This window comes from Ambystoma mexicanum, chromosome 6q (assembly GCF_040938575.1).
Source record: "Ambystoma mexicanum isolate Mex_15411 chromosome 6q, UKY_AmexF1_1, whole genome shotgun sequence".
Lineage (NCBI taxonomy): Eukaryota > Metazoa > Chordata > Amphibia > Caudata > Ambystomatidae > Ambystoma > Ambystoma mexicanum.
Window position 1 is genome coordinate 769,033,806 of NC_090937.1, and position 22,020 is coordinate 769,055,825.

Genomic DNA, 22,020 nt, shown 5'->3' on the forward strand with positions numbered 1-22,020 from the left:
TTTTTTTCTAGGAGCTGGTGAGGTCACCGAAGAGCTCCCTGTATTAAAAATGGAACTAGCAATGTTGTGTTAGTTAGTTACATTGTGTTCCTGCTTCGCCCTTAGGTCCATTAAGAACTTTTATACTAAATAAAGGTTTTGGGAATCTGGTGATAAAAATGGAAAGCTGCTGGCCAATAAACTTAAAGGGATGATGACTGATATGTGTGTTTCTTCTATAGAAACCAAAGAAGGGGACACTTTGCATAGGAACATGGATATTTGTGAATATTTTCGGGATTTCCATATGCGGTTGTATAGGGAAGAACTCTCGCCTAGTGAAGAAGACTTGGGTAACTTCTTTGATAAAATTACTGTTTCGAAGTTATCTGCTGAAAAGAAAATTAAAATTGAATCTATGATTGATGTTGCTGAAGTTTATAATGCTATATTACAGATGAAGGAGGGAAAGTCACCAGGGCCAGATGGTATTGTTTTGGAATTCTATAAGATGTTTGTGACTCAACTATGGCAAATTTTATGTGGAATATTTAATAACTTTATATTGTCAGGGGCATTGTGTGACTCGATGAAGGATGCATTGATCATTGTCATTCCGAATCTGGAAAAAGATCATAAAAGATGTGGGAGCTATAGGCCAATCTCTTTGTTGACTGTGGATCTTAACATTTTTACCAAAATTTGGGCAAATCTGCTGATGATTTGTATGGGGGATCTGATTGATAAATCTTAGGTGGGTTTTACGCCAGGAAGGTTTGGTTATGATAACATAAGGACTGTGTTGAATGTTATTGGAGTGCATTATGGCATGGAGTCGAGTGGGATTATAGGTTTTTTGATGCTGAAAAAGCCTTTGATAGAGTTAATTGGAAGTTCCTGAAATATACACTGTTGAAAATGGGGTTTGGTTCAGTATTTATACGAATGATTGATTGTATCCATCATGATGTTAAGGCAAAGGTGTTTGTTAATGGATTGATTTCTAGATCCTTTCCCCTATCTAAAAACACGCGACAAGCGTGCCCCTTGTCACCATTTTTATTTAATTTGGCGTTGGAGCCTTTAGCAGCATACATCAGACAATGTGAGGAAATTAAGGGACATGGTGTAGGAAATCCAGAAGTTAATATGCTGTCCTATGCGCATGATATGATGATTCTTCTATCAAATCCAGAAGTATGTGGACCCATGTTGAAACAAATGTCTGAAAAAGTGAGGAAACTGTCGGGACTCGGGACAGTAAATAAATTGGGGCAAAACTGAAATTTTCCCTCTGTCTGGGACATGTGATAATGGAATTTTAAGGTCCTGGAATTGTAAATGGTTTCCAGGGGGTGTTAAATATTTGTGTATACATATAATTGGAGACTTGAACAAAATTGTTCTAGATAGTATTGATAAGGTACTAGACAAAATTGCGTTAACTATTAAAAGATGGGAAAGGTTGAAGTTGAATCTATGGGCAAAAATTAATGCAATTAAAATGGTTCTGTTGCCTAAGATTTTATATATTATACAATCGCTACCTCTATTGATTTATGAGAAACAGTTGCTGAGGATTGACAAACTTTTAAAATCCTTTTTATGGGGACTTGGTAAAAGACCTTGTATCCCAAAATATATATTGACGCAAAAAAGTTGAAGAAGGTGGGTTTGGCTATCCGCATTTGGTAAAATACTATAACGCCTTTTTACTCAAGAAACGTTTGTATTATTTTAAAGAAGAGAATGTTAAAGGACCAATTTTGTTATGTATGGAAAGAGAGACTTGTGCGCCATATCACTTAGATAACCTATATACTATGGGAAAGTTGTGAAATAAGGGGCTAAAATTGCAACCAATTGTTGCTACTAGACAGTCTCTATAGTCTTGGTTTAGAGAAAATGAACAAAGTTTTGGTTTCAGTCCGGATGCGTCTATATGGCATAATGAGATTTTGCAATTCAACAATAGGTGTTTGCATTGGCAAATTTGGATCAGAAAATGTATATTAAATCTAAGTGATTTGTTGGATGGAAATAGACTACTGCAACTTGAGGAGCTGCAAGGTAAGTATAATTTAGGAAATAGAGAAAGGAGTAGCTATCTGGATTTGATTGATTAATCAAAGCAAGAGTATGGCTGGTGATTGGGCAAGAATATACTGTGCGTACCTATATGAATTTCATGCCCATGGAAGTGGGACATATAATTGCCTGGAATGAGCTAAGGAATATATGGGTGGATGTCAATGTGGTCATTTCGGAAGAAGATTGGAGGGATATTTTTAGAGTAGGCATACATTTGGGAAAAGATAAGAATTTGTGTTTAGTTGGGCAGAAAATAGTTGGTCGGATATATTGGACACCAGTTAAAATGTTCAAATTGAAGTTGAGGATGGATGAGTTGTGCTGGAGTTGTGGAAGAGACAGAGGTACCCTATTGCATTTACTTTGGGACTGCACAAGAGTGCAGGATTTTTGGAGAGATGTAATTGATAGGATTGATATGGTTTTTGATATTGTCATGCAAAGGTCAGCAGCAAATGTGATCTTGCTTCTACATAGAGGAAGGTGTGTGAACACTAGGAAATATAATATCTGGATAGATAAAGCTGTAATAGTGGCGATTAGGCTAATCCTTAGGGTCTGGAAGACTAGAAAGAAACCTACTGTTGAGGACTGGTTGGTGGAGCTGCAGATTCTGTCCAAGAACGAAAAGATCTCAATGAAGGATAAAGGTAAAGAGGGCGATTATCTCTCATTATGGGGGCCATTCAATGCTTTGTGAGTGATGAAGTAGAGAGATGTAGGGAAGGTGGGAAAGAGGAGTGATTGGCCATTCCCCCTTTTTTCTTTTTTTCTGTTGTCTTTTGTGATGTTTTATGTGTGGTGGTGTGGATTTTATAATTATTACATTTTTTGCTATTTACATAGGGGGAAAGTATATTGATATATTTGGGTGAGGATGTACTGGAATTTTGGATATCTATTAATAATTGTATTGAATGGTTATTGTATTAAATTTTGTTGTCATTCATTGAAATCTATGTGATAGGGTTATATTTTGTTGGCAATCTAATAAAAAGATGTTACAAAAAAAAGATCCATTAAGAAGTGCCAAGGGCCAATTAAATCGGCCCTGCGATACACTGTAAGGGCTCTGGCCAATCATATCGGCCTGTTGCTCTACCCTTCAGGAGGAGGAGATTTTATTTGTCATTTCCACCGTACTTGATCGAACCCTAGCCCTTGGGCTACCTCTCTAACCCCACCCCCTCTCATGGAAAGGATGCCAAGAATGAAACAGGGAAGGGTGATTACCATAGTTTGACACATTCACCTGCCTGCCAAATCACCCATGAAAGCATCCACTTTTTTTAATGGTATGGCGCTGCATTCACAATGTGTTGTATGCAATCCTCTTACTAGAAAAACAGAAGTGTGGTAGCTGGAAGGTTCTAATTGACTCATAACCTCTGGCGTTGCTCTGAGTTAATGTTTAGGCTATCGGTTTTCAGGCCACCATGATATTACAGAAGGGGAAACCCCACGTAAAAATCAGGCTTAGTTGAACCCCAAAACGGCAGTCCAGCCAAAACTACAAGCAATCCCCACTGCCTTACCATTCATATTTTCCCATTTCTTGGGTTCCATGTGACATAGCAATTGGGGAGGGGCATTCTTTAGTATCTCTAGCTTTTGTTCTTTAAGAATATTGATGAGTTGTAATTCCAGAGCTAAAAGGATGTAATTTTCTGTATTGTGTGACCTGCATTTTGAATGCAGAGATGACTTACTTTGCCATTTGTCCTCCATCATTTTGGTTCACACTGTATGACAATGCCGAGCCTAACATGAATATGTATTTTACAGGTGATTATAACTGCTACCCTTTCTGAAGGTTGTTCTTGTTCATCATTGTGCATTTCTGGACGTTTTTGTGGATGCTCATCGAGGGGTTTAAAAGACTTTCCTTCAGGGTTTCCAATAGGTGTTGAGGAACCCGATCTGTCAAAAACATCATCACACATGTAAAAGGAAATTACCAAAAGAATGATGTGCATCTAAGAATGCTTTTGTTACAATTTAATGGCACTGGGCCTCATTACAAGCATGCTGGTCCGGAAACAATGGTGCTGGTAAGCTTCCTGCACTGTTGTTTCCAGACTGGCATACTACGGGTCTGCTTGTAGTCAATGGGCCCGGCAGGTCTGACCCTGCCAGACACAGCGGCCGCGGTAAGCAGACCATCATGGAAGCACCTGCACCGTTATTAACGGTGCTTCTGTGTTTGCCATTCCTATAGGGTCCTGGACTCTATGGGAATGGGGGTTAACAGAATTACCGGCGTCTGACTTCCGGGCCGCTTGGGTTGTAATACCCCGGTATTACCGGCAAGCCAGGTGCCAGTAATTTCTTTCGGGTCTGGCGGAAACCCGCTGGTATCACCAGCAGACCCGCCAGACCCGTAATGAGGCCTATTGTCACAATTGAAAATGATACATTTCATTCCAATATAAATCTAGAACACTTGGATTTGTCATACAATAGATTAGACTACTTTTTTCCTTAAAGTTCTTGAACCTTCTGGGGAAACTACTACACAACACCTGGTAGGACCCCCCCCCCCCCGGTTCACCCATCTTCCATATTTATAATGCCTAAAATTGGAAAATCCTTATTTTCTGGCTGTAGATCATACTCTCGAAGGAATTCAAGAACTAAAAGTACTGGAGCGTGATGCTATGAATCTCCATTACTACCATAGAGTGTGAAACAAGAGTCCATGTACAGTGTTCTTCCAAATATTGCCACCACAGTAACTTGTCTGGAGAATGCAAATGCAGATTATCAAAGTCAAGAGAGTCTAGCAGGGATGGAGGTCTTGATTCACTCAGTAGTGAAGAAACTCACTTTTAGAAATGCATCGATGACAGATAAAAGCCTTTTTACATTTATAGACTTTATGGAAAACTATGTAAACATGCTACAGTTGGACATAGAGGATAGCAATCCTTGTTGAACAGGTAAGGTGCCACAAGTAAAGGCTTCAGGGACCGGCTCCATTACAGCAGTAACGATGAGAAATTGACTATTCACACATTTCTTTCATTTTTCTGACCTTAGTTTTGTTTATGACTTGGTTGTCAAGGTGACAAGTGTAACAAGCGTAGGCTCAAAGGTTTTCTTAGTTCCTTGTAGGTTTGCACAGTCTTGCAAGTAATTGGAATATCTCGATCTCAGTAGAAATTTGCTTATTGATCAGATGTTGGAATTTTCCACATGTCACATGGAGGGTGGAGATGCATGGCCCTTACGGGGAACTTTAAATCTCAGCAGACATTTTCTGAAACATTTGGAAGCGGTTGCAGTATCCTTCTCTGATCACAAACATCTTACAAACTTTGATATTAGCCAAAATATTTATTTAAGACAAATGCCGCCTTCATGTCAGTGGCCAAAACAAAAGCACTTACATATTTAAATATATCATCCTGCCAGATTACTTAAATAACTTCCTGCATTCCTGTAACTCTGGAGGTTTTGGATGTTAGCAGTAATGCACTGAATGATTTTGTGGTCAGACTGCCACATCTCAAAGAATGTTACATTGCAAAAAACGAATAAATTACTTTACTTTATGCTTATCTCCTTTATTTGTTCACGCAGTCGATTAACACAAACTCTTTACATGGCTTCTCAAAAGAGGACTTGGAACCTTTTAAGAACCTTGAGGCATTGGATGTAAGGAACAACTGCATATGCTCCTGTGAATATTTAGCATTTATCCATAGCCCCAAAGGGCTTTCCGACATGTTAATAGGTTGGCTGGTAGACTATGCATGTAATTCACCATCCTCTCTAAGAGGCAACCAAGTTAATGATGCATATCTACCTGTAATTGTATGCTACCAGACATTAATTGTTTTGTTAATATGTACTGTAGTGTTGTTGCTCCTTGTCTTCATTGTGGTCCTCTGCTACAAATATCACACAATTTGGTATGCCAAGATGATTTGGGCATGGCTGAAAGCGAAAAGAGGTCCAACAAAAAGATGCAAAGAAGTCATCTGTTATGATGCTTTTGTCTCCTACAGTGAAAGAGACTCTGAGTGGGTTGAAAACCAAATGGCCCAAGAGATAGAGAACGCAAACCCACCATTGAAACTGTGTCTTCATAAACGGGACTTTGTCCCTGGGAAGGGGATCATTGACAACATCATCGACTTTATGGAAAAAAGGCACAATACTCTGTTTGTTCTGTCAGAATATTTTGTCCAGAGTGAGTGGTGCAAATATGAGCTGGAGTTCTCCCACTTCTGTCTTTTTGATGAGAACAACAACGCCACCATCCTGATACTGTTAGAGACGGTCCCGAAACGATTCTGCAAGCTGAGGAAGCTCATGATCACAAAAACCTATCTGAAGTTGCCCCTTGATGAAGAACAACAGCACATGTTTTGGTCCAATTTGCGCTGAAAAAGAATGACTTCCCACCCGTATCACAATTGTATCCGTTAATCTAACGACACTGGTGTGACAAACCTTGAAATCATTGCATCTTTTATATAGGTTTGGACAATATCTGCATCATATTTTGTAGTTCAGAAAATATGGCATACAAATATGCAACAGAGGAAAATTAAAAAAAACCTTGTCAATAAAAGACTGCCCCACGAGTAACCTTGCCACGATAATGTGGGTAGCTCTCTCTTTTTGTCTATTGTGTATGAAAATATGCAACACCCACATAGGTTGATTTCTGCTTAACCTGTAGTGGATCATTGTGCCATGCTGCCAAGAGTAGAGCTTGTTGATGGGATACAGTACTTGGATCAGGCTTTGATTTTCAAAGGAAGCTGTTTTTTTCCAAGGCAACTTTTCTTCTTCAGCAACTTTGGAAAGGAAAGTGGGTTGCACATTTCAAGGGGCTTTCTTCAGGACATAATTTGCGCTGGGCTCATAAGAGGTGGCACATTTCAGAGGAGGAGATGTCAAATTGATGACTTTAGAATCTGGGGATCTGTGGTATAAATCTGACAAAAACAGTGGCGTCATTCTAAGCAAATGAATTGATCCTTCTTATGCCTCGAATTGTAAATATGTAAAAAAAAAAAATCAACTGAACAGTGCTATATCTACTATTCTCCCAACTAAATGTTCGCTCAGAGTCAATGTGGCGCTTTGTAATTGAGTCTCATCAGAAGCCCCCACACCACATTGTATATACAGCATCTCCTTTTTGATGTTTTATGACTACAATAAATGCTCCCTGTTAATTTGTGCTTTATTAAGTCCCTTACAAATACAGCATGGAAACTGCCATGCAAGCTTGATGATTTCTGTATTTAAGAAAATACATTATGGGACGAAATTTACAATGAAAGAGACTTGTAAGAGTATGGGACAATTGTAATGTAATTAAGTATTAATTGCACTTTTAGCTAACATTTTATATATGGATATCAGAAATAAAGAACACTAACACAATTGTTTCTAGTATGATTGAATTTTGTTTGGGACTGAAGACAATGTTATTCACAAGAACATCACGGGAGCACAAGTGGAAAGAGCTTTCTTACAACAAGTATGTAACATCACTCTTGAATGCAAGCATGGTACGCCACCATGATTCTGGCCTACTCACTTTTTTGCACACATTTTCCGTAAGCTGTCAATGTGCGGTGCTTTTGTGTATTGCTACGCCAATGGATATGCTACAATGGAGTTTTTATGAAGCCTTTTTAGACCCTGCTCAGGTAATCCACTGTAACTGGTTCTTGAATCGCACAACCACTGCCATTTTGGCAGCCCTTTGATGCTTGCTTTTGCATGAGGGGTGGTTGGGCTTGTGGGACCGGAAGTAAAGGCGAGATGGGAAAACCTGTGGGGGGTGATGCATGGATAACGGAAATATCTGCTATTTCTGTGCAAGTGAGAATTTGTTTAGATGTAGGGGAACACCACGTGTTGGCATGTTCTGTTGTACACCGAGGTTCAGCCTGCAACAATGGATAGGTCTGGGGATTTAACATTGTGGGATGCTAATCAGACTTGTGAGTGAGCAGTAGGGCACTGTTTGTGTTTCCGGACGGCTGCTGTGTGTGTTTGTTCTGGTTGGGTTTAATGTAAGGTGAAAAGAGGGAGCATGGTGACTTGGTTATTAGCACCCATGTCCATGAGTACATAATCATAGTTCCCGATCCCGCCCACTTCCCCTGATTGGTGATTTAGTTTGTGTGCTAATAGGCCTACCAGGCTACTGAACTCATTGCACTCTTCTTTTGCTTTGTTTTGCAAGGTGAGTTCATTTGGCTGAAAGATTCTCCTGGGCCTTTGTACAGGTATTGTTTTCATTTGTGTTGCCCAGCCCCGCTGTGTGTCCCCTTCCCGCGACCACCTCTGCTGCTTCCTAGTTCTCGATCACTCCCGGTTCCCAGCCCACACACCTCCCCTGATTGGTGGTTTTGTTTGTGTGTGTGGGGTCCATTTAAAGGCCCCAAATAGAAGTCTCTTTCACATGAGCAGCATCCCTTTAAACAGTGCAACCCAAATCGGCCTGTTTTTTTTCTTTTGTGCCATGAACCATGTGGAAAGGGCCTACCCATCATCATCACTGGTGTAATTCACCCCAGAAGGAGGAATCAAAGAATCCTGTGACCTGCAAGACAGGACTTTTAAACATTTAAAGCAAAAACGGCCTGCACAGGAGTTTGCAAATAAAAATGGCTTTAAAAAGCCACAGTGGAAAAAATATCACTGCTCACACAGAAAATGTCAGGGAAACATGAGGTAGGGGGTGACCAAAACAAATATATATTAGGTTTCACCCACAAAACTCCTGTAACCTGTGAAAAGACACTACTTCAGGAAAAACCAGTTCTGGCTGAGGTCAAAACTTCACAATTAAAAGCTCCACTTCCAGCTGGAGGTCGCACCTCCCAGCTAACAACCCTGCAATAAAATGTGATGCTGCAGGAGGCGTCATAATTCCCTGTTCTGCAGACATGATGATAGGAATGCAGGGATTTCAATGAAGGCAATTCTTGGCTAAAGCATGACGAAAAGGTGCAAGTCCTTGTTGCATTCACTTCAAAGAGCAAACTGCCAATTTCAAAGAGACTCATAAAAATCTCTGTTCACAGGCTGAGCCAGGGGAACAGATGGCTGTGGGGTATGACACAGCCCTCCCATATGTTGACAGACACTCCCAATTAATTTAAAAAGACTATTTCATTCTAGGCATTTTGCGTGGCCCTCAGACTGAGGATTGATTTTAATTTCATGCCATTTTTCATATAATTTCCAGGCGGTTTTAAGCACCTGTGACGCTGGGAACTGTAATGGCCAGTTAGGTTAGGTTTCTGGCTGATCTGAACATGTGACATTTATGAGATTTGATGAAAAGGTGGAAAATGAAATTAGGAACATGCTTGAGAACGTACTTATTCATAACTGTTGTACATTTTATGAAAACGACAAAAAGGTGGCACATGGCCATGCTACATCGCACGGATTTGGCAGTCGGTTTAGCTAATTTCCCATGACCAGCCCAAACCAAATATCTGTTTCATATGGCAGTTGCTAGTACAAATATGAAGTTATGTTGCCAAAAAGTTGTAAGGAGAACAAAGGATCATGAAACAAAAGACAGATGGTGCTCTCCTCCCCTGATCCAATCCTGACTGGGGGCAGAGAGAGGGATGGTAACTGTCCAATCCTAGCAGCAAGGATAACTACAGGGTACTTCCTCTAGATTGTAAAGTAGTGATGTCATTTCTGCTATATAAGGGGGACTTTACTAGGACAGGGACACACACACACACAAACCAGGGAGACAGGAGGAGGAGGACGGAGAGAAGGCTGCTAAACCTCACCATCTTTGAGAGTGGAGTGACCAGAGCCCCTGCCCTTTCTTTCCAGAGTGTCCTGAGATGCAGCTGGCTTTCCCGAATCTTAAACCAAGGCTTGCTATGTAAGTAGCATATAACCCCAACCCTAAATTGCATAAACCCTTCATGTTTGTAGTAATACATCCAATATTTCCCATTGAAAACCCCAATTGCCCATGTAGTACAGTCGTCTCCCCATAGAAGAATCTCTTGTTTGCCTGTATATGTTAGCATATCCCCATTAAAAACCCAGAATGTGTCTGTACACATCTTTAGTATTTTTGTAAGTATTATATTGTATTTGTTTATTTATATAGCGCTCTTTCCCCACTTGTGTGGCCTCAGTCCACTTTTTTTCTGGTTGGGACGCCCTCAGCAGTGAAGTACCGTAGTCAATGTGGTGGAAAATTCTAAGGAGTTTAGCTTAGGAGATGAATGTGTGCATGTTGCCGGTGTAGGACTTGGGTGGCTGGCAAGACTCGACTAAGCATTCTGAAGAGAGGTCAGGCATGTGGTTGGGCGCTGTTGAAGTTATGCGATAGATTGATATTGTTGAGAGAGTCGATCTGTGGCTAGCTGTACCAAGTTCCTTTTGGATGGTAGTCGCTGTATGCTAGTGGCAGAGTTTTTGAGGTACGTCAGGTGTTTCAGTCTGGATGGCTATATGTGTTGCTAGACCCGATGTGCTTAACCATAGCAGCATTCTATCGTGCATGGATGCTTGGCCGTGCCTGCAGCCTGTGTCCACACTGGTGGTATGAGATATACGTACCGTAAGCTTCGAAAATGTTCTGGCGGGGGCGATCTTTGTCTAGTGCAGCAGAGAAAACAGGCCTAGATTTGAGAGTTGAATGCTATTGAGGCCTAGGTTTAACAATGCAGTAGTTTTCACCATGTACTAAACAAAGATGGAGGCTACCCCTAGATTTGAGAGTCCTGTATAGCGTGAGAGAGGCCTAGGTTTCACGATGCAGTAGGAACACTATATAATGAATAGGGAAGGAGGCAATTGAACAGTTGTCTGTGGTACGATGCAGTCTAGTAAGCATAATGCTATGTGACACAAGCTAATATTCACAATTATATCAAAATGTGGCACTGGCTAACATTCACAATCCTGTCTAGAAGCGACACAAGCTGCCATTTACAATCCTGTCTAGATGTGACGCAAGCTAATATACACAATTGTATCTTAATATGGCATTGGCTAACATTCACATTTTATTTATTTTTATTTATTTGTTTATTTATATTGTGCCAAACTGCCCGCAGGCATCAGGCGCATACATGGAGACAGGAACAAACTAATAGTAGCACAACGTGTGACAGGACAATTCATAGTACACAAAGAGTTTGGACATTTTCAAGGCCAAGGATCTTACAAATTGGCTTGCTTGAAAAGCACAGTTTTAACCTTTTTACGAAAGGTGGAGAGATTGGCCCCCAGCCTAAGACAGATCGGCAGTTTGTTCCAATTAGCTGCCACTCGGGTGGGGAAAGCTATGCCCATACCGAGTTCTTTTTTATGTTTCAGGGCTGTTAGAAGGCCCTTGGCTTCTGATCTTAGAGCCCTGGAGGGGTTGTAGAGAGTGAATTTAGACTTCAGATAGGCTGGTGCTTTGCCATAAAGACACTTGTGTGTTAGGCATAGGGACTTAAATTGCACTCAGTCCTCCATTTGCAGCCAATGGAAGTCCCGTCTGGCTTCACTGATGTGTTCATTTCTTGCTTTTTGTTTGATCATTCTGATCGCATTGTTTTGGACCAGTTGAAATGCGTGCATGCTTTGTTTATTTGCATCTGCGAGAAGTGCGTTACCATAGTCCAGACGCGACAAGATGGTTGCTCTGGCTATTGTAGCAGTCTTTTCACTAAGTAGGGGTCTAATTGCTTTAAGGAGTATGATGTAATAATTGCAATTTTTGCTAACATACATGGCTTGAGCATCTGCATTAAGGGAGGCTTCCAGGGTCATGCCAAGTGTTTTAACCTTGCCCACCCCTTTGATACGGGATTCTTTAATTTGAAATGCCTGATAGTCAGCGGCTAGTTTGGCTCGTGCCTGCGTGGATCCAAAGACCATTAGCTCAGTCTTATTCCTGTTTAGGCACATCCAGTTGTTGCCCATCCATTCTTCAATATTCTTATGAAGTGTGTTTAATGTCATGCTGTTCTTTGCATAGTCCCCACTCAATTCCAGGACCAGCTGAGTGTCGTCAGCATAGTTGGTAAAGAACACCTGGAGATGTTGTAGAAGCTCACATAAGAAACGGATGTATAAGTTGAAGAGCAGAGGAGACAGACTAGCCCCCTGTGGTACCCCACAAAAGATGTTGAATTCAGATAAGAATTTGTCACCCCAATGTCCTCGAGATATTCTGTTCTCAAGGAAGGAAGTTAGCCAATTTATTGCTTCCTTGGAGCAGTTTGCGACTTTATCAAGTGCTTGTTGTAGTAGCTGGTGGTCTAACAGATCAAATGCGGCACTGAGATCCAAAAGGACCAGAAGGCCAACGTTTCCCTTGTCCATAATACCCAGCATCTTAGTTTGTAGGTCCAGCATTGCTGCCTCGGTGCTGTGTACGGCTCTGAAATCTGATTGTTGTGGGTGTAGAATCTCGTGCCTTTCTACATATTCCTGCAGTTGTGCTGTTGCTATCTTATCCATGACTTTGAGTGTAAAGTTACAATTCATGATGGGTCTTAGGTTGTTGGGGTCACGTGGGTCTAAGTTAGGTTTTTTTACTAGCGGAGTAATGGTGACTTTTTGTATGTTATTCAGTACTGTTTGTTCACGGAAAGATGTGTTTACAATTTTAGTAAGTAAAGGAGCAAAAATGTCTGCATGTTCAAGAATGATCTTGGGGGGTATATTATTTTCGGCGCAGGTGGATGGTTTCATAGATGCCAGAGTTTTCATCATGACATCGATAGAGATTTGTTGAAATTGAAATTTCTCCTTTCCCTTAATGGTCGTCAATTCTACAGGGCGACTGGGTTGTGGTTTATTAGCTTGAGCGGATGCAATGCGTTCTCTAGCTTTTATGATTTTATAAGGCTACCTGAGTGTTTTCACATTCTGATTGAGATGGAGAGAAGGCAGGGGCCAGAGCCTGGGGCTTATCTATAGATTTAAGAATATCAAACAGTTTGCTAGCAGAATTAGAGGATGCTTAAATTTGACTATTAAAGTAGTTCTTTTTGGCCTATTTGATGTTGTTCTTAAAGGATTTTTCTAGTAATTTGCCGTCAGTTGGGGTCTTTAGCTATTCTGGTTCGCTGCATTTTTTTTTTCCTTCTTAAGGATAGTTAGTTCCGGTGTGAACCATTTTTGATGCTTAAGATTGGGCCTAACTGTATTCTCTCAGTTTGGAGCTTTCTGATTTATTAACATGAGCATCTGCTGATCATATGTATTGATAATGGTGTCACAGGAGTCCTTTTAATTAAGGTCAGCAAGAATGCCGTTTACGCAGAGTTTTAAGTCCAAACTTTTAATGTTTTTGAAGTTTCTAGAAAAGACTTTCCTTGCTTCATTAGTGTTTTTTTTGGCTGGTAAAGGTAAGTGTAGGTTGAAAACTACTTTATAATGTCCCGTCCATATGCAGGGGGTGGTCACATTGTTGTTTGTCTCTATACAATTAGTGATGACCCAGTCCAGTTGATGACCGTTGGCCATAGTGGGATCATGTTTCATTACATTAAACTGCATCTTTTGCAGGGTCTTTTCAAGGAGGATTGCTTCTTTATCTTTAAGCTCTCCACGCCATCGATTTAGGTCTCCGAGGATGATCGTGGATTTATTTTGGCCGATTAATGAATTGGCCAGGTGAATAAGTTCATCATTGAACTCAGATTCCAGTGAGGGTGGTCTATAGATGAGTAAAAAATGGATGCAATTATTGTCCGTGGGACAGTATTTTAGATGTAATGTTTCGCAACCAGAACATGGAGAGGTCGAAGGAAAGAAGGGCAGCGAGTCTCTAGTTATTATGGCTACCCCACCCCCTTCCCAATACCTCTATTGGTGTAATGGATCATATAATCCGTAGGTACTGCCAGAGTGCATGTAGGACCTATAGGGTCCTGTAACCATGTCTCTGTAATACACATAATGGGCCTCATTACGAAGCATTCGTTGGATCATGGTGCTAATGGCACCATGGGCCATGCCGGTAACTTACCGACTCTGCCATGGCGCTATGGGGAATTACCACCCCATTCCGAGGTTGGCGGGGCGGTAATTCCCCATGTCGCCATGGCCCTTCCCCATTCCCATTTTTGCCCCATAGGGCTCAATGGGAAAGGGGAAGGCGCTAAGTACGGTACCGCTAATTGCGGTACCGTACTTAGCACCAAGGTCCCTTTGCGGCACCCTACTTTAACAGCTGGTCTGTACCAGCCGTTAAGATCGGGTCCCGCAAAGGGACCTCGTAATCAGGCGCTAAGTGTTTAACGGCGCCGTAGCCTTTTACGGCGCCGTTAAACACTTAGCGCCAGGGTCATAATGACCCACAATGTCTATATTGTCTGACAGAATCAGATCATGTATACATAAAGCATGTTGATTAAGAGAGCGTGTATTCAGTAGGCATATTTTTAGTTCTTTTGTGGTTGGGTGGGTAGAAGTTTCTTCATTATGTTTGTGTTTGGTTTCCATCATTATGGTCTCATTAATAGTGGCTTGTGTTTGGGCCTTGTCTGCTGTTGTCAGCGTACATAAGGGCATTCGGGTGACGTCAGAGACAAAGTCCTGGTTTGGGCATGCCGATAAGCCGTGGACATTGTCAAGAGTTTCTAGCGCTCGTGCGTGAATGGCTTCTGTCCTTTGTCGATCTTGGAGCTTTGAGAACAGTACATTAAGTTTTTCTATTCCCATTCTTACCAAGGCTTGGTGACTTGAATCGGCAGAACCTTAGAGGGGCAGGATTTCTGGTCGAGGGCGACGGGATCGGCGAGGACCGGCGCAGACCAGCATGCCTCTGAAGCGCCGGAGCGGTAGCGCCTGACGTTTCGGGAAATAGCCTGCAAGTGCTCTTGGGAACTGTAGTTCCTGTTCTGCAGAGCACCCACAAACAATTTAATATACGAGTGCTTACTCGTTGCAAACATAGGTTCAAATTTCATAAACAAGTTACACGTTGCAAAGGCAAAGCGGCAGTCACGTCACAAGAGGTACTGGGTATATGCAAGTGGTGAAAGTAACGTTTACCCTTGGATAAAGCAGTTCAGTTATTCAGTCAATCTGGCACAGAGAATACAAAATTAAGCAATTTCAATATCTTGTACTTCCCAACAAACAATGTGGGGCCCTAAACTGAAGAAAACTAACCTCATTCAGTAGCTGGCAACAACTGAAGGGTTAAAGTAGAGGGATCGGCGGGACCGGTGCAGACCAGCTTGCCTCTGAAGCGCCGGCGCTGAAGCACCTGACGTTTCAGGAAATAGCCTGCAAGTGCTTTTGGGAACTGTAGTTCCCGTTCAGCAGAGCACACACAAACAATTTAATATACGAGTGCTTACTCGTGGCAAAAGTAGGGGCCCTATACTGAAGAAAACTAACCTCATTCACAGTCCTGTCTAGATGTGGCACAAGCTAATATTTGCAATATATCTAAATGTGGCACTGGCTAACATTTAAACAATCCTGTCTAGATGTGACGCAAGCTGATATTCACAGTTATATCTAACTGTGGCACTGGCTGGCCTTCACAATCCTGTCTAGATGTGACACAAGCTAATATACACAATTATATCTCAACATGGCATTGGCTAACATTCACAATCCTGTCTAGATGTGACACAAGCTAATATTTGCAGTTATATCTAAATATGGCACTGGCTAACATTTATTATCCTGTCTGGATGTGGCACAAGCTAATATTTGCAATATATCTAAATGTGGCACTTGCTAACATTTAAACAATCCTGTCCAGATGTGACGCAAGCTGCATTCTCCCTCAGTAGAAAAGCTGTGAGCGGTGGTACGTGGTGATACTGATCCTGCGTGGAGATGACAGTGTGTGAGTGCACCAATCTGTGATTGTTGTACCTCTCGAACCCTTGACCCCAAAGTACGGGTTCTGTGAGCATACGCCGTCCCATAAAGCTCACCTGTGAATTATGGAAGATAAGCTCTCCGTCCTGCTACTTCTGGCAGGGGTGTGTCGAATGGGATCTAGTTCCTTCACTGATCCGTGATAAGGATTAGTCCAGTCCAGCTGCGACTATGCTTCTCCTTATGATCGGTAAGTCTTTCTTGAGCTCTTGTGATGCTGTTGGTTCTGTTTAATGTCTTTATATGTTGCTCCTATTTATGCCTGCAATAATGTCTCTCTTCTGTTTTCTTCCCTTAGATGGAAATGCGGCCTCAACGCAGCTGTGAGACGCGAGACGCGGCAGGATGGAAAATGGATGCTACGCGATGTTCGACAGCAGGCAAGTAATGGTTTAAGGAAAAGCGCGAAGTATGGCGAAGCGCAACCTTAAACTGACTGTTTTTTCGATTTCTAACCTTGTCTTCTGTTTTTCCTTGCAGGCGCTGCTGTCAACGGTGGAGCGTGTCGTGCTGCGGTGCCAAGATGAAGATTTCGGCATTTCGGAAAGTGTAAAGATGAATACTTGGTTCGCCGAAGAGATGTACAGGTTAAAACAGCTTCCCCCAGTTGGTAAGTATGCTGGCAGGAAGCAGGATGTCCAGGAAGCAGGATCTTCAAAGGTAAGTCTGACCTCAGGCGACAGTGAGCGTTACGCTGCTTGCAAGTGCAGAATAACGCAAAGCGTCTGTTTTGAGGATCGGGGCAGCTTATATAGCTGAGATCATGGGCACGCCCATTAAGGCCGGTTTACCAGCCACACCCTGCCACTCCTAGAGAGTGAGCATGTGCGAAGGCAATCCATTAGCAGCCATACCCAAGTACACACTTGGGGCTGCTTAATGGATGGAATGTTCAAGGTTAATGCATCGGAAGTGCTATGTTCATAAGAAAAGCTTTTTGATGTTAAACGGATGTTCTTGTTTACTTTTGTTCATGAGCTTGGCGTCAAAGTCTCCAGGACAGTGTCCACCCAGGTCTCCGGTGCATGCGACCCCTGCATGCCTGTGCCCATGACTTCATGACCATGACACTTATACCTGTAGTCCTAATTGTGTGTGGTGGTCCCAGAGGGTACTACATGCAATTCTGCCTAACACTGGTGGCAAGCGGTGAGGATAAAGTATAGTTGTTACATTGAGAGTGCTGCTCTTACTTTTGTTCAAATAACCCTCACAAGGTAAGCATCACTAGGAATGCAATTGTTTTATAATGCCAAATATGGATAACTTCAAACAGGAAGCCCTGGTCATTCTTACAGTAGATCAACTGAAAGATATGTATAAAGCCAGGTCTCTCTCTGTTAAAGGCAAGAAAAATGAATTGATTGAGAAATTGTTGAATCATCAAAGACTGGGAGGTACTCCTACCCCCTCAGCAAATGTGGATAATGTTGATGAGGATGATAATGATTCAGAGCCCAACTCTAATATTATTGATGAGTTAGAAGAGTCAGAGGAGTCTCAGGATGTGAGCCCCACCGCACCTCTACTTGCCTTAAGTCCTCCAGCTGTAGCCACAGCGACCCTACCAGGTCCAGTCCAGAGTCCAGAATTTGTCTCTCTTGAAAAAGTGAGACTTGAGTTAGAGTTCAAAAGAATCCAAATGCAAACTGACAGTAAACATCAAGAAATCATACTCAGTGAAATGGAAATGAATCATGCTCTTGAAATGAAGAAATTGTCTCTTGAAAGTGGTTCTACCGCAGAGTCTTCTAGGTCTTCAGTCCTAAGAGACTTTGCATGCCTAAAGAAGCTGTGAGTATGTATGATGTGAAACCTGATATTTTAGATCTGTTGGCTGCTTCTGAATATAACTATGGGATTCAGGGTTTCACAGGGAATCAGTTGATTCCTTGGCTTGTGTCTAGGCTCCCCCAGGTTGCAACTGATGTTGTAATGGAGGTGGGGGAACTTGAAAGATTGGAGTATGAAAATATGCAGCTAGCTTTGATAGCTAGATTTGGGAAAACTCCTTCCCAGTACCTTTGGAGGTTTAGGACCCTCAAAAAGACTGATGGTACCCCTTGGGCTACCTGGGTGTATGAATGTTTAAAGAACTTGGTTGGGTAAAGGGTTACAGAGTCAACACGTTTGAAGGAATGAGATCTGTTTTTATTGGAAACTATTTTTGATGGCTGCTCTCCTTCGCTGAGACAGCATGTGGCTTACTCTAAAGAGATGGATCCCAAAAAGTTAGCTAGAGCAGCTGACTCATGGGTGGCCAACAGAGTCACTCATAAGGATTCTGTGGCCACTCACAAAAAGGATGAGGGGAAGCAGCACCAAAGTGAGAATAAAGATAGTTCTAATTCCAACCCACCAGAAGAGGCCCCCAAACAACATAAGGGTAGATCACATGGGAAACCTGGTAGGTCTAGTGAGTCCTCTGGTGTCCAACCAGAGGAAGGTCAGCAGAAACCCCCATTCCAGAGAGCATTTGGTAAATGCTACGTCTGTGAGTCTACTGACCATATGAAAGGGGATCCCAGATGCAAGGGTAAAACTGCAGGGGTTAGCACTGCCTCCTTAGCCTTCATCCCTGAGGGAGAAGTAAAAATGGCTAGTGCCCACTTTCACTTATTGGCTGAAGAACCCTTGGATGTTCAAGCCAGTGTATCCTTAAAGCCCCTGGGTCTGCGTAGGAAATAGAATATGGATGTGTACAACCCCATTCCAGAGAACTCAAAAGGGTATTATATGGACAGTGTTCTTGTAAATGGCCAGGACACCCCTGCCAGGAGAGACACTGGGGCCAGCAGAACAGTTGTGGATGACATTTTCAAGCCTGAGGATGTTGGTAAGGCACCCAAAGGCCCCACTAGACTTCCTGGAGGTCCTGTGCAGTTGGTTCCAATTCTGCCAGCTCTCATTCAGTGTAATAATATGACAGTGAGGATTCCTGTCAATGTCCAGAATGAGATGCCTGGAAGAGTCCTGTTGGGGAATGATTTAAAAACTCTAGGAGTAGTATCTAGTACCCCCAGTGAGAGGAAGCAGAACCAACCCACATTGGCTAGAGAGGCAACCTTAAGAGACCACTCTGAGCCTCTGGGATCCTTATACACAGACCCCCACTGTAAGCCCTTGTGTTAGTAAGTTGACTTCTAACCAAGGCAAATCTGAGGCTAGAATAGTAGGGAAATGGGAGCCCTAACCAAGCTCCATCATTGCCCATACAGTTGTAAAGTCTTTGACCCCCCGCCCGCTTCTGAGGAAGAGGGGGAAAGACAAATTGGAACGCAGTGATGTCTTTTATTAGACTTCTCAAAGGTTTAAATACCTTCCCTGGGATAAACTACTGTTTCCCACAGAATGTAAAGTGAAATTGACTTTACTAGGCTTTCCAATTTCCTAGACCGAGCACACCCCATCTTACAATGGAGTGCAGGAGGGGTTACATAGTATCCCCTGTGTCTAAATACTCATGTAGCAGTCAAATGCAACACTTTCCTATTAAAAAGGCTGGTGGCAGTGGTTGTACAACAAAATACAATGATTTTTCCTGACCGCAGACAAGGGTAGCTAAAAATCACGGGAGCCATGTTTTTCAAGATTGCGCCTTAAGCCCCTTTGTTTAAACAGGTCCCGGTCTTGTTTTTTCGCCGTTTCTTTTTGGAAAGGTCCTTCGAGTATTTGCCTCTGCGCGCCAAACCAGGTTTGGTCCCTTTGTCCGTATGCCTTTGGCGGACTTCAGGACTGAAGACCGCCTCTGTCGTCTGAGTGTCTGGGGTGAGCAGGAAGTGGGGGAGGTGCCCGAAACGCCCTGTGCTTAGTCTCCTAGAAGACCCAAATACACTCTGGCGTGATTGGCTGGCTGACTGTCCGGCCAGGACAGCCACCCTTCTGGGTGAGTGACAGCTAGGCTGGAATGAAAGGGAGATAACTGTTTAAAAGGTGAGTTTCTTGGACTGGAAAGCAGAGTCGACCACAGGAACGAAAGAACCGAAGAAGAGCTGGAAAAGGACGGCAGCTGCAACTCCTGAACCGTTGGTTTGCCCGATCAGCCCTGCTGCAGGTCCGAATTGCCAAGTTCATCTCGACAGAGAAGCCCCTTCAAGGATGACTTCTCCCTTTGAGTTGGTGGGACCAATCAACTCATAAGCCACCTGGATACCATTCTCAAGGCTGGTTAGGATTAACCAGGGAGGGGAAACAGCTTGTGTGCTTGAATCTACAGCTACTGGAACTGAAGTGACCCCATTGTGTTTGCATTTTGCGACAATCCCGTGCAGTGCAGGAGTCCCCCGACGTCCTTCTTCTTGTCCCCACGACTGAGGCTCAGAAACAGTGAGATCTGCATGTACTGCCAGGAACCAACGACTTCAGCTGCATTTGTTTCTTCATTCTAAGATACTGTGCCAACCCGATTGAGAGAACGCCACTCTTGCGGTGAAAGTTTGTGAAACTTTCCCAATTTACAGGTCTAATCAGCTTGTGACCCAACACATGATTCTTTTTCGTCTAAACTACTTCTGAGAACATTTGCAAAGACTTTACCGTTTAATACCAGAACTGCTCTTTCCTATCTAGAACACACTAGCCCATTGACTTTCGCCTAGGCCTATTGACTTGAATTGAACTCTTCTGGTGAACTGAAACTATTTGCACTGCTAACAAGTATATGTGATCTATTCTACTTAACTTCTGCCTTTTGCTCACTTCTAAGTAACTAAACTGCCATTTGGCTCCTATTTCGGGGGAGCTCAAACTGTCTCAAAAGCTTAGTGTTTTATATTGTAGTGTATTGGTATATAATATTAAGTTGTCTCCTTCTAGTGAATGTTTTCTAAATGATTGTGTAATGAATTAATACGTGTTTTACCAAGAAACCTTGAGTATAAGTGTCTACTTGTACCACTGTGATTGAAAGTCCTCTGTGTAATTACTTGTACTGCTCACATTCACTCTTGAGATACGCCTGGCTGCTCAGCTCGCTACCAAAAACGGTGTGGTACAGATTTATACCAAAGGTTGCTTTGGCTTACACCTGTAGTCCTAATTGTGTGTGGTGGTCTCAGAGAGTAGCGCATGCTATTCTGCCGAACACTACACATTTGCAACACTGAAAACCACCTGAAATTCAGGAAGGCCCTTAAAACCTGGCTTTTCCCAATACTCTCCTAATCCATTGCACCCCGAGAATACACCACTAATAACAACTCCTCTGCATCAATCACAACATAGGGGCCGGCAGCTTTCGCAGCGGTTTCACCTGACACCCCACCACCACTTGCACAACGACACTCCCACCCGACAAGTACTCCAGTTAAGCCAGCAGCCTTCATTGTGGCACACCTGAAACACTATCAACCCTCCAACAACAACACTCCCACCCGACAAGTACTACAGGTAAGCCAGCAGCTTTCGCTGTGGCTCACCCGCAACATTCTCACTGCGCTCCCAGCCTACCAGATCCATCCACAATAGAGAACACGTACAATGAGATAAGTAGCCCAGGGTAGCACACTCCCATCACTAAGGAATCACTGTGAATGTTAACCTCCATCGCTCACTTAGGGAATTCTCAATATTAGCAATCTCGCACTACAAATGTACTCTCAAATCTAGCTATATCAACAATCTATGTTTGTTATATTACGGAAACCTACTGTATTATATGGTGAAACCTACTGCATTGCCAAACCTATGCCCCCCACTATACAGGGCTCTCCAATGTAGGTGTAGCCTCCATCTTCGTTTATTACATGGCAAAACATACTGCATTGCAAAACCTAGGCCCCTCCCACTATACGGGACTCTCCAATGTAGGTGTAGCCTCCATCTTTGTTTATTATATGGTGATACCTACTGCATTGTGAAACATAGGCCTCTCCCCCACTATACAGGACTCTGTAATCTAGGTGTAGCCTCCATCCTTGTTTATTACATGTCGAAGCCAACTGCATTGTGATACCTGGGCCCTCTCTCCCACTATACAGGATTCTCAAATCTAGGTTTAACCTCCGTCTTTGTTTATTTTAGGGTGAGACCTACTGCATTCTAAAACATAGGCATCTCTCCCACTAGGCGGAATCCTCAAATCTACGT

At 42.7% G+C, this 22,020-nt stretch overlaps 2 protein-coding genes across 2 annotated transcripts in view; both read left to right on the plus strand.

The window, feature by feature from the left end:
- TLR2 (toll like receptor 2) overlaps positions 1-22,020 on the plus strand; it is a 59,560-nt gene that overhangs the window by 21,490 nt on the left and 16,050 nt on the right. The gene's annotated exons all lie outside the window — the stretch shown is intronic.
- Positions 4,454-7,467, plus strand: LOC138515272 (toll-like receptor 2 type-2). Its single transcript, XM_069630197.1, has 2 exons — positions 4,454-4,533; positions 6,081-7,467. Exons 1-2 carry the CDS (start codon positions 4,454-4,456, stop codon positions 6,460-6,462), a joined length of 462 nt encoding a protein of 153 aa, XP_069486298.1. The 3' UTR covers positions 6,463-7,467.

Excerpts from the sequence above, each read along its gene's own strand:
- LOC138515272 (XM_069630197.1), top strand. The coding sequence starts at position 4,454 with ATGAGGCCTATTGTCACAATTGAAAATGATACATTTCATTCCAATATA. Across the intron at positions 4,534-6,080 it reads TTGGATTTGTCATACAATAG|TGAAAGAGACTCTGAGTGGG; the intron begins ATTAGACTACTT and ends TGTCTCCTACAG.